Source organism: Ranitomeya variabilis, chromosome 7 (assembly GCF_051348905.1).
Source record: "Ranitomeya variabilis isolate aRanVar5 chromosome 7, aRanVar5.hap1, whole genome shotgun sequence".
Classification (NCBI taxonomy): Eukaryota; Metazoa; Chordata; class Amphibia; order Anura; family Dendrobatidae; genus Ranitomeya; species Ranitomeya variabilis.
The window spans coordinates 118,307,644-118,322,026 of record NC_135238.1 but is presented as its reverse complement, the minus strand read 5'-3'; the positions used below and the strand labels follow the sequence as shown (position 1 = coordinate 118,322,026).

The 14,383-nt window shown below is 44.4% G+C and overlaps 1 protein-coding gene across 2 annotated transcripts in view; it reads right to left on the bottom strand.

Moving 5' to 3' along the window:
• The window catches only part of LOC143786355 (transient receptor potential cation channel subfamily M member 2-like), a 1,952,850-nt gene that overhangs the window by 1,199,851 nt on the left and 738,616 nt on the right, over positions 1-14,383 (bottom strand). For both annotated transcript variants that reach the window (XM_077275686.1, XM_077275685.1), the window contains one exon: positions 986-1,131. In XM_077275686.1, the coding sequence (XP_077131801.1) occupies positions 986-1,131 (146 nt within the window). The remainder of the gene's footprint in view (positions 1-985; positions 1,132-14,383) is intronic.

Sequence of the window (14,383 nt, the reverse complement as noted above, 5' to 3'; positions counted from 1 at the left end):
ACGCTAGGAAACGGGAGGATGGAAACTAATTCCAAGCCCCATGCACAACCATGATAGGGGAGTGTATTACCTCTTGAGACAATAGAAATAAAAACTCAATATATTTAACTGCTTAACAAGCTATGACGTATATTATTGTCATAGGCTGTTAAAGAAAATATTAAGCCAGCTCAGGATCTGAGCATGCTTTATACCTGGCAGATGCAGAGCCTGCTATATACAAGCATCTGTCTCTGTGAACTATTTAATTGCTACTGTCAATCTCTGACAGTGGCATATCATTATTGCTGGTGCTATCATAGAAAAATAATGGATTACCATGGCATCAAAGGCCTCCTAAGGGGCCTTGTCACTGCCATGTTAGTCCTCCTGTATCATCATGTCCAAAAAAGACACTGGGATAACAAAAAAAAATGATCAGAACTTCAGAATTCCCCCAACCAATACAATAAAAAGCATCAAAATGAAATGTCATATATAACTCAAAATAGCATGAAGAAAAATTTCAGATCAAAAACAATCTATCAAATAGCACATTCAACAGAAACATTTCAACATTTCTTTTATTTCTTTTCAACACTAAAATAATAAAAACACTGGACAAGTTTTATATCACTATAATCGTACTGATCCGAAGAATCAGGTTTCCATGCTATTTTTTTATCACATAATGAACACCCTAAAAGCAAAACCCAAACGACAATAGCAGAATTGTGGGTTTTTTTATGCAATTTCACTGTAATTTGCATGAGAAAAGAATGGTTTCAATCAAAATTAACACTATATGGCTATGTTGAAAGAGGAATAAAAAAAAACAGTATTGGTTCTTGAAATGGGGGAAGGAAAAAACAAAAGTGCAAATATTGAAAATTAATTGGTCATTGAAGGGTTATGTACTGCGTATGTTTCTGTTAACAGTTTTTGAATATATTTCTTAGCTGTATCTCAATATATGACAATTTAAACAGTTTTTATGTGAACAAACCTGAACACCTCCTTGAGATACAAATTTCATATCTTTAGCTTCAAGAGCTAGTTTTAAACAAGTGGTTTGTCCCCAGGCCTCAGAAACCCGTATAAGAAGCTTCAGAGCTCTTTCTTCATCTTTTCTATAGCTCTCAGTAAAGATACCTGCATTTGAATGAAAATATGTTATTTTATTACTAACAAATAAGTATTTTCTTATTTTTCTTAATTTCTCATAAAAACTAAAAATATGGCATCAGCGTTTAATAGGAAAGTTCCATTGGGCTTTTGATGCTCTTTCGGGTCACTGCAAAAAGTACTATTATTATTATTATTATTATTATTGTTTATTTATATAGCACCATTAATTCCATGGTGCTGTACATGAGAAGGGGTTACATCAAAATACAAATATCACTTACAGTAAACAAAACTAACAATGACAGACTGGTACAGCGGGAAGAGGACCCTGCCCTTGCGGGCTTACAATCTACAGGATTGTGGGGAAGGAGACAGTAGGTCAAGGGTTGCAGTAGCTCCAGTGGTGTTGAGGTGGCCGTGTAGTCTTTACAGGCTGTAAGCTTCTTTGAAGAGATGGGTTTTCAGGTTTCTTTTGAAGGATCCAAAAGTAGTGGATAACCGGATGTGTTGGGGCACTGAATTCCAGAGGATGGGTGATATTCGGGAGAAGTCTTGGATGCGATTGGGTGAGGAGCGAATAAGCGTGGAGGAAAGGAGGAGGTCTTGGGAGGACCGGAGATTACGTGAGGGAAGATATTGAGAGATTAGTGTGGAAATATACGGAGGAGAAAGATTATGGATGGCTTTGTAGGTCAGTGTTAGTAATTTAAACTGGATACGCTGAGAAATTGGGAGCCAGTGAAGGGATTTGCAAAGAGGGGAAGCAGGAGTGTAGCGAGTGTAGCACTCTTATTCCAACAATGAGTTGATTTTTTTTAGCAATAGTATTGTTAAAATAGCTAATTAGACTGTTCTATATATTTTCAAAAGTTATCAGGTTCATTTATGAAATGAGCCATTTTTTGATGATTTTGACATTCTGAACTCAAACTTGACAATAAACATTTTTAGTTGGCTCTTGTTTCTACAATATCAAAGAGTTTTCCTTTTACTGCTATATATATTTTAATGCATTAAAGTTTCAATACTTTTAAGCATTATTTTTGCAAATATAAAGATGTATAATAGTTTGTTATGCAAAAGTTCTCATAATTATTTAGAGGAAACACCAACAATTCAAATAACTAAAACTTGTCTAAAGACTATTGCAAATTATAAACAGTTACAGAAATTGCACTACAAAATTTGGTCCTCATTCAGTGACAACTCCTTTTTTCTTGTCTCTTGTACTCTTGCATTGGATCATCTCTTACAATTGTCCAACAGTAATCTGCAAGCATTAATAAATTACATTTTCCTGTATATCTTTTATCCATAACTGCAATATATTGGCGAAATCTCTCACCGTTCTCGACGCTCACTGGTTCACAGTTTAGTGGAAGAAAGTCTAGATGCTAATGTAAGAAATGAATCTTTAAGGACAAGTTACATCTAAGATCTAAGATGTTTTAAGGAGATTTTCCACCAACTCTTCATAGTTATCTGCTCTTGAGTTTCCCAAAAAATTAGTTCCCACCAATGCGAATGCTGCCCATGCAGTCTTTTACTTGCCATGCAACAATTGGAGAAATCTCTCATCTTGAAGAAGCTTACAAACCAGAGATCCAATAAAGACCTACTTCACTCAATCTTAGAAATGTATCAATGAGACACTTAAATGCTTTTGCATTTTTATCCATTGCTTCTACAAAGGTCTTCATTAGGCCCAATTTAAAATGCAATAGTGGTAACAAAATCTTAGGTGGGTCATCAAGTGCTGGATGCAGGACATTTTTACTCCCTAGCTGAAGTGAATGTCTGAGAGACCAATCTCTTTTATTGTAGTGATATTTTATCTGTACGACTATCCAGCTCATACAGCAGCAGTACTTTGTGTATGAATAATGGAGACCAAGAAGAGGGCAACCACCTTTAACCCCTTTACCCCCAAGGGTGGTGTACACGTTAATGACTGGGCCAATTTTTACAATTCTGACTACTGTCCCATTTTGAGGTTATAACTCTGGAACGCTTAAACAGATCCTGATGACTCTGACACGGTTTTCTCGACACATATTGTACTTCATGACAGTGGAAAAATTTCTTTGATATTATCTGCATTTATTTGTGGAAAAAAACAGAAATTTGGCACAAATTTTAAAAATTTAGCAATTTTCCAACTTTGAATTTTTATGCCCTTAAAACACAGAGATATGTCACACAAAATACTTAATAAGTAACATTTCCCACATGTCTACTTTACATCAGCAGAATTTTGGAACCAAATTGTTTGTTTGTTAGGGAGTTATAAGAGTTAAAAGTTGATCAGCAGTTTCTCATTTTTACAACACCATTTTATTTTAGTCACCACATCACATTTGAAGTCACTTTGAGGGCTCTATATGATAGCAAATACCCAAGTGTGACACCATTCTAAAAACTGCACCCCTCAAGGTGCTCAAAACCACATTCAAGAAGTTTATTAACCCTTTGGATATTTCACAGGAATTTTTGGAATGTTTAAAAAAATGAACATGTAACATTTTTTCACAAAAATTTTTTTATTTTACCAAGGCTAACGGGATAAATTGGACCCCAAAAGTTGTACAATTTGTTCTGAGTACACCGATACCACATATATGGGGGTAAACCACTGTTTGGGCACATGACAGAGCTTGGAAGGGAAGGAGCGCAGTTTGAACTTTCAATGCAAAATTGACTGGAATTGAGATAGGATGCCTTGTCGCATTTGGAGAGCCCCTGTGTTAGGAGTCGAGTTTCCTCTGCTGCACAGGGGGAATCTCGATCCATGTCTGCTGCAGTCTACCATTCTCCACCGGCCGCAGTGGAGCCTGCTCAGCGGAGACGTCGGTCCCAGCGTCTCACTGAGTCTGGTTCAGTGCAAAGGGTTTTTGCTGCCTCTCCAGGCTCTGCTATTGTACCCTGCACTGATCTACGGCGAACAGGCTTTTCTGGGACTAAGTCCTGCTTTGCACACACTGAGCATGCCCAGGGTAAGATCTCTCAGTGGAGATCAAGGGTCACATGTTCAGGTACTGCAGCCAAATCTATTGGTCTTTCTAGCAAGGTCCTGTAGGTACGCAGGCTCTTTAGCAAGTCTCTCATTGGTCCTCTTTTGGAAGGTCCTGTACATGCTGCAGCTATTTAAGGCTCGCATGGCCGCACGGCCATGCGCTAGTATCTTCTAAAGTTACATGCTTTGCGCCACTGTGGTCATATGCGTGAATGTGTTCAGGGACCCGGCTGAAATAAGCCCCTAGAATGCTGGCACCTCCGGCGAGGAGATTGTGTATGAGAGTATTCAGGGACCCGGCTGAAATAAGCCCCTAGAATGCTGGCACCTCCGGCGAGGAGTGTTGTGTGCATGCATGACCACTGACTGCTCTCTTCTGGGTAGTTAGCCTACGTCTCTGTGAGAGTTAACAGGGCACAGAGCTTTGCTCTCTCAGCCGCTCTGTGAAGCTAACAGAGCTGGTTAATACCGCCATATTGTGCCGCCATTTACTTAGCGGCAGGATATTTCCTGCACGATGGATCCCGGGTTGCAAACGCACCAATCACATCAATAAATATATTTGTTGCGTTCCGCAAACCCTAACAGTATACTAGCGCCAAGATCTGGCTAAGTAATGGTGGACGAACAGCGATTGCAGGGGTACATCCAGCTGCTGGAGGGCCGGTTGGCGTCTCTCGAGAGTGCAACCTCGGCGGTGGATGTTACTGCAATTGCTGTTCAGGCTGCTAGCGTGGCTGCAGCAGCTTTACCCACTGCCACCTCTGTTCCGACCTTATCTCACCTTCAGTTGCCTGAAAAATTCTCTGGGAACAGTAAGTCCTGTAGGGGATTCGTGAGCCAGTGCGGTATACATCTCGAGCTCCTGGCTGCACGTTTTCCCACAGAGCGGGCAAAGGTGGGATTTGTAATTTCTCTCCTGTCGGACAGAGCTTTGGAGTGGGCTACGCCGCTGTGGGAGCGCAACAATCATGTGGTGCAGAGTGTTCCTCAGTTTCTGGGCACTCTGTAGCAGGTCTTCGTAGGACCTCAAGTCACCCATGATACGGCGCTCCAACTGCTGGCATTGACTCAGGGTTCGACCATGGTCAGCCAATTTGCCATTCTCTTCCGGACTTTAGCATCTGAGTTGGAGTGGTCAGATAAAACCCTCATCCCAGTATTTTGGAGCGGGCTGGTTGACCATGAGAAGGATGCTTTGGTCACTAGGGAGATTCCTGCTGCACTGGAGGAGCTCATATCTATATCAACTCGCATAGACCTTCATTTTCACAAGCGAGGGTTGGAGCGAGCCCAGTGTAAGCAGAGGTTTCGGCTGGCTCCCACCTTCGCCAGACCTTTGGAATCTCCGGTCCAGGCGCCTGAGTCACATGAGGCCATAGAGGAGTCGCGAGCGGGGTCTAAGTCCCAGGCCGCTCGTGCCCTTAAGGTCTGTCATGTTTGCCGGCAGTCCGGACATCTTGCCTCCAAGTGTCCGCAGCGGTCGAGGAAACGTCAGCAGCTAGTGGCAGTTGGAGGAGGTACATTAGACACGGCGACGTTTACCTCAAAATTGTCCTTCAAGGATACAATTACCATAGGCCCATCCACTCTTATGGTAGAGCTTTGCATGGACTCTGGGGTAATTTTATGTCATCCGCTTTCGCTCAGCAACACGCAATACCCCTGGTGATGCTCGCCAAGCCAATAACCATTCGAGTGGTAAACGGGTCGACACTACCTTCACAGATTACACACCAAACCATCCCTTTCACTCTTTCTGTATCTCCATCACATCAGGAGATTATTTCTCTTTTGGTCCTTCCTGAGGGAGTTGATGAGGTCCTGTTGGGGATACTCTGGCTTCGTTTTCATTCTCCTCATATAGTGTGGTCCTCAGGGAAAATTTTGGGATGGAGTAAATCCTGTGAGGGTAGATGTCAGAGGGAGTGCGTTCAGGTTGCTACAACTGAGGTACCCGCAGATCTTTCCTCTCTCCCCAAGCACTATTGGCCTTATGCGGACGTGTTCTCCAAAAGGGCTGCGGAGACCCTTCCGCCTCACCGCTCCTATGACTGTCCTATCGATCTCTTGCCTGGTGCTGAGCCTCCCCGGGGTCGAGTCTGCCTCCATCTCCGGGAGAGATAACGGATAATGTCTCAGTATATCCAAGAGAATCTGGCAAGAGGTTTTATTAGGAAGTCAGTGTCACCTGCAGGGGCTGGGTTCTTCTTCGTGCAGAAGAAGAGTGGAGAATTACATCCATGCATTGACTACTGGGGTCTTAACGCCATCACCTTTAAAAACAAGTACCCACTACCCCTGATATCTGAGCTCTTTGATAGGCTACGGGGAGCAAGGGTATTTGCCAAATTAGATCTGCGGGGTGCTTATAACCTGATTTGCATCCGTGAGGGGGATGAGTGGAAGACGGCTTTAAACACCAGGGATGGGCACTATGAAAATCTGGTGATGCCCTTCGGGCTCTGTAATGCCCCAGCCGTATTCCAAGACTTTGTGAACGACATCTTCCGGGAGATGCTCACCACCTCGGTCGTAGTCTATCTGGATGATATTCTCATCTATTCTCCAGATATTGACTCCCACCGGAGAGATGTTCACAAAGTCTTCGACCTCTTACGGGCAAACTCCCTCTACGCCAAGTTGGAGAAGTGTGTGTTTGAGCAGGAGTCCTTGCCATTCCTTGGTTATATCATCTCTGCCCAGGGTTTGGCTATGGATCCTGCCAAACTACAGGCTGTGATGGACTGGCAGGAACCCCATTCACTTAAAGCAGTGCAGCGCTTTATGAGGTTCATCAATTGCTATCGCCAGTTCATTCCACACTTTTCAAATTTGGTAGCTCCCTTGGTTGCCCTCACCAAGAAGGGAGCAAATCCCAAATTGCGGTTGGAGGATGTCTCCAAGGCATTCCTTTCGATTAAGTCACACTTCGCTAACGCTCCTATTCTACATCGCCCCAATGTAGATAAGCCATTTATAATGGAGATGGATGCCTCATCCGTTGGTGCTGGAGCAGTCCTTTTCCAAAAGGATGCTCAAGGTCGGAAGCATCCTTGCTTCTTCTTCTCCAAGACCTTCACACCAGCGGAGAGGAATTATTTCATCGGGGACAGGGAGTTGCTAGCAATGAAGTTGGCTTTTTTTTGTCACAGTAGGGGACATCTGACTTTCTAATAGTTTGAAGCATCTAGTGTGCTATAGAGCCCTGATCCAGAGGCCATCAAAAAATTCTTGTGCTCCTAGTGAGTGTCATGCAGTAGGGGACATCTGACTTTCAAATTGTTTGTAGCATATCTTCTTTGTCATACAGGCCTCATCCACACTCAAACAATTCTTTTTTCTGTGACTAACATGATACAGCATGCTATATTTCACCTTGGAATTTACTGTTGCTGAAATTCAGCTGTTTGCAGTGGTGGTGTAGAGTTAAAATCTATTTTTTGTTGCTAATACTGTGCTCCTACCACACTATCTGAGCAACATCACTGGGAAAATGCAAGGATGTGGTGCAAGTAGAATTAGGCTTGGTGTTCAAGGTGTACATGGGAGAAGTGGTGATGTTTATGAAAGCATTGGTGAACCAACGTCACATCCTATGCAAAGACAACTGACAACTTCTGTTACTGGACTTGCTACTCCACTACCTTTCTTTGGCAGGTGCACAGCGGTATGCCTTATTGATGAGGACCAGAAAGAGCATGTGCTCGAGTGGATGGCAAGTGCAGCTTCAAGTGGTTTCTCCTCCTCTTCCTCCACCTCATCATCACTCCCAGTAAAATCCACAGAGGTGGCAACCAAATTCCCCTTGCTTCCCCCTGCGTCCCAAATCCCCAACCGTACAACTGACTGTAGGGAACAACAGATGGGTGAGTCTGAAGAGCTGCTCACACATTCTATGAAATATTTATCAGAAGTATACTCAAAAGCTTTACAGATTCAAGAGGAGGAAATCTGCACCAATGCCCCAAATTTTTTAAGCTTGGATCCAGGGCAGGACAAAGAAGTGTCCAAACAGCATCCTGACCCTCGTCATCCGACATTAAACCCTGAGGGGGAGTTGATCCTGATGAGACTCAGATATCTGAGGCTCACGTGGACTGTACTGTGCTATCAGGGCAAGAAGAGGAGGAGGGTGACTCCAAGGGCGAGGAATGTGAGATGTTGATGTTCATGATGATGTGTTAGATCCCAGTTGGCATGAACATAAAGGCATATAGCTGAGTAGGTCATCTGAGGAGGAAGACGAGAAGGTTATGTTGCGCCGTACGTTGCAGACATGTAGTGATGCAGCCACGATGAGCAATGCATCCTCAGCCACAACTGTGGCTGTGACCAGCAGCATCCGCATGTCTGCAGCTCGCAGGGGTGGTAAGGGTTGCCTAGCCTGGGCCTTTTTTGACACTGCAAATATTACTCACGTAATATGCCAACTTTGCAAAAAAAAAGTGAGTAGAGAAAAAAAATTGCAATAATTTGACTACTACATATATGTCAACCTTCACATGCACAATCAACATGCGTTACTCAGGGAATCCCACTGAGCTATAATGTGGACCAGCGGACCTCATCAACCATCCGCCATCCCATCAATCGCATCTGCTGCTTCTTCCTCTTTCTCTGTTACCGTACCAATTATTGAGATGCAGGTCTTCGACCGCAGAACCTCGGGATCTTTACCAGCTCCAGTCATGCTGACTGAGAGCCCGCCATCAGCTGTAACGGAAGGAGACAGGCCTGATGCATTTGATTTATCTCAGAGAACGAGCACACCACAACTTTCGCAATCCACCGTAACATCTCTACCTGCACCTCTCTCACAGTCCAGCAGTTTGTCCGATTCACTGTACTCTGCCCTCTCCCAGCACTGTAGCCAGCCCACGAATCTGTTATGATCCTTAGTGGCTGAGGATCACTAATTACTCCAGCTAAGTAACAAACAAAGGACAAGCTCTAGGGAGGTGGCAAACTGGACTGACCGCAAATCTGAACCTATCCAAACACACTAGAAGTAGCCGGTGAACGTGCCTAAAAATCCTAGACGTCTCGAGCCAGCCTGAGGAACTAACTACCCCTAGAGAGAAAGAAAGACCTCTCTTGCCTCCAGAGAAATAATCCCCAAAGATATAGAAGCCCCCAACAAATAATAACGGTGAGGTAAGAGCTTCACACAGGGGTGAAAACAGATTCAGCAAATGAGGCCCACTAATACTAGATAGCAGAAAATAGTAAAGGGGTCTGTGCGGTCAGTAAAAAACCCTTACAAAATATCCACACTGAGATTTCAAGAACCCCCGCACCAACTAACGGTGTGGGGGGAGAAACTCAGTCCCCTAGAGCAACCAGCAAGCGAGGAGATCACATCTTAGCAAGCTGGACAAGAAACATGATGAATGCTGATAATCAAAAAATGAACGGACAAAAACTTAGCTTGTCTTGGAGAGGCTGGGAGCAAGGTAATCACAAGGAATCTGAATAGCACTGAATACATTGATAGCAGGCAAGGAACTGAGTATCCAGGTGAGCTAAATAGGAAGCCAACCAAGGATAACGAACCAGCTGATGCAGCCAACCTGCAGAAAGACAACACTACACAGTACCGCTTGTGACCACTAGAGGGAGTCTAAAAATAGAGTTCACAACAGTACCCCCCCCTTGAGGAGGGGTCACCGAACCCTCATCAAGACCCCCAGGGCGATCAGGATGAGCCGCGTGGAAGACACGAACCAAATCGGCCGCATGAACATCAGAGGCGACAACCCAGGAATTATCCTCCTGACCATAGCCCTTCCACTTCACCAAATACTGAAGCCTCCGTCTAGAGATACGAGAATCCAAAATCTTCTCCACCACGTACTCCAATTCTCCCTCGACCAGCACCGGAGCAGGAGGCTCAACAGAAGGAACCACAGGTACCACATACCTCCGCAACAAAGACCTATGGAACACATTATGAATGGCAAACGATGCTGGGAGATCCAAACGAAAAGACACCGGGTTAAGGATTTCCAAGATCTTATAAGGACCGATGAAGCGAGGCTTGAATTTAGGAGAGGAGACCTTCATAGGAACATACCGAGAAGACAGCCACACCAAATCCCCAACACGAAGTCGGGGACCCACACCGCGGCGGCGGTTGACAAAGCGCTGAGCCTTCTCCTGTGACAACCTCAAATTGTCCACCACATGGTTCCAAATCTGCTGCAACCTATCCACCACAGAATCCACCCCAGGACAGTCAGAAGACTCAACCTGACCCGAGGAAAAACGAGGATGGAAACCAGAATTGCAGAAAAAAGGCGAAACCAAAGTAGCAGAACTAGCCCGATTATTAAGGGCAAACTCGGCCAATGGCAAAAAAGTCACCCAATCATCCTGATCAGCAGAAAAAAAACATCTCAAATAAGTTTCCAACGTCTGATTAGTTCGCTCGGTTTGGCCATTAGTCTGAGGATGGAAGGCCGACGAAAAAGAAAAATCAATGCCCATCTTAGCACAAAAAGTCCGCCAAAACCAGGACACAAACTGGGATCCTCTATCAGACACAATATTTTAAGAAATGCCGTGCAAGCGAACCACATTCTGAAAAAATAGAGGAACCAAATCGGAGGAGGAAGGCAACTTAGGCAAGGGCACCAAATGGACCATCTTGGAAAAACGATCACACACCACCCAGATGACAGACATTTTCTGAGATACTGGAAGATCCGAAATAAAATCCATGGAAATGTGCGTCCAAGGCCTTTTCGGGACAGGCAAAGGCAAAAGCAAATCGCTGGCACGAGAACAGCAAGGCTTAGCCCGAGCACAAATCCCACAAGACTGCACAAAGGAACGCACATCCCGCGACAAGGAAGGCCACCAGAAGGACCTAGCCACCAAATCTCTGGTACCAAAAATCCCAGGATGACCCGCCAACACCGAAGAACGAACCTCGGAAATAACTCTGCTGGTCCATCTATCCGGGACAAACAGTCTCTCTGGTGGACAACGGTCAGGTCTATCCGCCTGAAATTTCTGCAGCACTCGTCGCAAATCTGGGGAAATGGCAGACAAAATCACTCCCTCTCTGAGAATACCAGCAGGCTCAGAAACTCCCGGAGAGTCAGGCACAAAACTCATAGAAAGTGCATCAGCCTTCACGTTCTTCGAACCAGGCAGGTATGAGACCACAAAGTTGAAACGGGAGAAAAACAGCGACCAACGAGCCTGTCTAGGATTCAGGCGCTTGGCAGATTCGAGGTAAATCAGGTTTTTGTGATCAGTCAAGACCACCACACGATGCTTAGCTCCTTCGAGCCAATGTCGCCACTCCTCAAATGCCCACTTCATAGCCAACAACTCCCGATTACCAACATCATAATTCCGCTCGGCAGGCGAAAACTTTCTTGAAAAGAAAGCACATGGCTTCATCACAGAGCCATCAGAGCTTCTCTGCGACAAAACAGCCCCTGCTCCAATCTCAGAAGCATCAACCTCGACCTGGAAGGGGAGAGAGACATCTGGTTGACATAAGACTGGAGCTGAAGAAAACCGGTGCTTCAGTTCCCAAAAGGCCTCCACGGCCGCAGGAGACCAGTTAGTCACATCAGAACCCTTCTTGGTCAAATCCGTCAAAGGTTTAACCACGCTAGAAAAATTAGCGATGAAACGACGGTAAAAATTAGCAAAACCCAAGAACTTCTGAAGACTCTTAAAAGACGTAGGCTGAGTCCAGTCATGAATAGCCTGGACCTTGACTGGGTCCATCTCCACAGTAGAAGGAGAAAAAATAAAACCCAAAAAGGAGACCTTCTGTAATCCGAAGAGGCATTTTGAGCCCTTCACAAATAAGGCATTAGCACGCAGGACCTGAAACACCATCCTGACCTGCTTCACATGGGATTCCCAATCATCAGAAAAGACCAAAATGTCTTCCAGATAAACAATCATAAATTTATTCAGATATTCTCGGAAGATGTCATGCATGAAGGACTGAAACACAGAAGGAGCATTAGAGAGTCCAAAAGGCATCACCAAGTACTCAAAATGGCCTTCGGGCGTATTAAATGCTGTTTTCCATTCATCTCCCTGCTTAATGCGCACAAGGTTATACGCACCACGGAGATCTATCTTAGTGAACCAACTGGCCCCCTTAATCCGAGCAAACAAATCAGACAATAGTGGCAAAGGATACTGAAATTTGACTGTGATTTTATTCAGAAGACGATAATCTATACAAGGTCTCAAAGAACCGTCCTTCTTGGCCACAAAAGAAAATCCTGCACCAAGAGGGGAAGAGGATGGGCGAATATGTCCCTTCTCCAAAGACTCCTTTATATAATTCCGCATCGCGGCATGCTCTGGTATAGACAAATTAAAAAGTCGTCCCTTAGGGAATTTACTACCAGGAATTAAATTTATAGCACAGTCACAATCCCTATGAGGGGGCAGGGCACTGGACCTGGGCTCATCAAATACATCCTGGTAGTCAGACAAAAACTCAGGGACCTCAGAAGGAGTGGAAGAAGCAATAGACACCAACGGAGTATCGCCATGAATTCCCTGACAACCCCAACTTGACACAGACATAGCTTTCCAATCTAAAACTGGATTATGAGTCTGCAACCATGGCAGACCCAAAACAACAACATCATGCAAATTATGCAAAACAAGAAAGCGAATCACCTCCTGATGTACGGGAGTCAGGCACATGGTCATTTGCGTCCAATACTGAGGCTTATTCTCAGCCAATGGCGTAGCATCAATTCCCCTCAGAGGAATAGGAAATTCCAAAGGCTCCAGGACTAAACCACAGCGCCTGGCAAACGACAAATCCATCAGATTCAGGGCAGCACCCGAATCCACAAAAGCCATAACCGGGTAGGACGACAAAGAACAAATCAAAGTAACAGACAAAATAAATTTAGGCTGTATCGTACCAATGGTGACAGGTATAGCAATTTTTTTTAAACGTTTAGAGCATGCTGAGATAACATGAGTAGAATCACCACAGTAAAAGCACAACCCATTTTGACGTCTATGATTTTGTCGCTCAATTCTGGTCAGAGTTCGGTCACATTGCATAGACTCAGGTCTCTGTTCAGAAAATACCGCCAAAGGATGAGCAGATTTGCGCTCCCACAAACGCCGATCAACCTGAATGGCTAAAGCCATAGAATCACTCAGACTTGTAGGGGTGGGAAACCCCACCATAACATTCTTAACGGCCTCAGAAAGACCTTCTCTGAAATTTGCAGCCAGGGCACACTCATTCCATTGATTAAGCACCGACCATTTCCGAAATTTTTGACAATACACCTCTGCTTCATCCTGACCTTGAGAGATAGCCAGCAACGCTTTTTCTGCCTGATTCTCAAGATTAGGCTCCTCATAAAGCAGTCCAAGAGCCAGAAAAAATGCATCTACATTAAGCAATGCAGGATCTCCTGGCGCCAGAGAGAAGGCCCAATCTTGAGGGTCGCCACGCAACAAGGAGATAACAATTTTAACTTGCTGAGCGGAATCACCAGAGGAACGAGGTCTCAGAGACAGAAATAACTTACAATTATTCTTAAAATTCTGAAACCTAGATCTATCTCCAGAAAACAACTCAGGAATGGGTATCTTTGGTTCTGATATAGGGCTATGAATAACAAAATCCTGAATACTTTGCACCCGTGCAGTAAGATGATCCACACTAGAAGTCAGAGTCTGAACATTCATGTCTGCAGCTGAGCTCAAAACCACCCAGAGTTCAAGGGGATGAAAGAAGCTAAACAGACTGCAGCAAAGGAAAAGCGGGAGGGGAAAAAAAAAAATGTACTCAGGTCTTCTTTTTATCTCACTTCTGCGATGCATTAAACACTTTTATGGCCTGCTATACTGTTATGATCCTTAGTGGTTGAGGATCACTAATTACTCCAGCTAAGTAACAAACATAGGACAAGCTCTAGGGAGGTGGCAAACTGGACTGACCGCAAATCTGAACCTATCCAAACACACTAGAAGTAGCCGGTGAACGTGCCTAAAAATCCTAGACGTCTCGAGCCAGCCTGAGGAACTAACTACCCCTAGAGAGAAAGAAAGACCTCTCTTGCCTCCAGAGAAATAATCCCCAAAGATATAGAAGCCCCCAACAAATAATAACGGTGAGGTAAGAGCTTCACACAGGGGTGAAAACAGATTCAGCAAATGAGGCCCACTAATACTAGATAGCAGAAAATAGTAAAGGGGTCTGTGCGGTCAGTAAAAAACCCTTACAAAATATCCACACTGAGATTT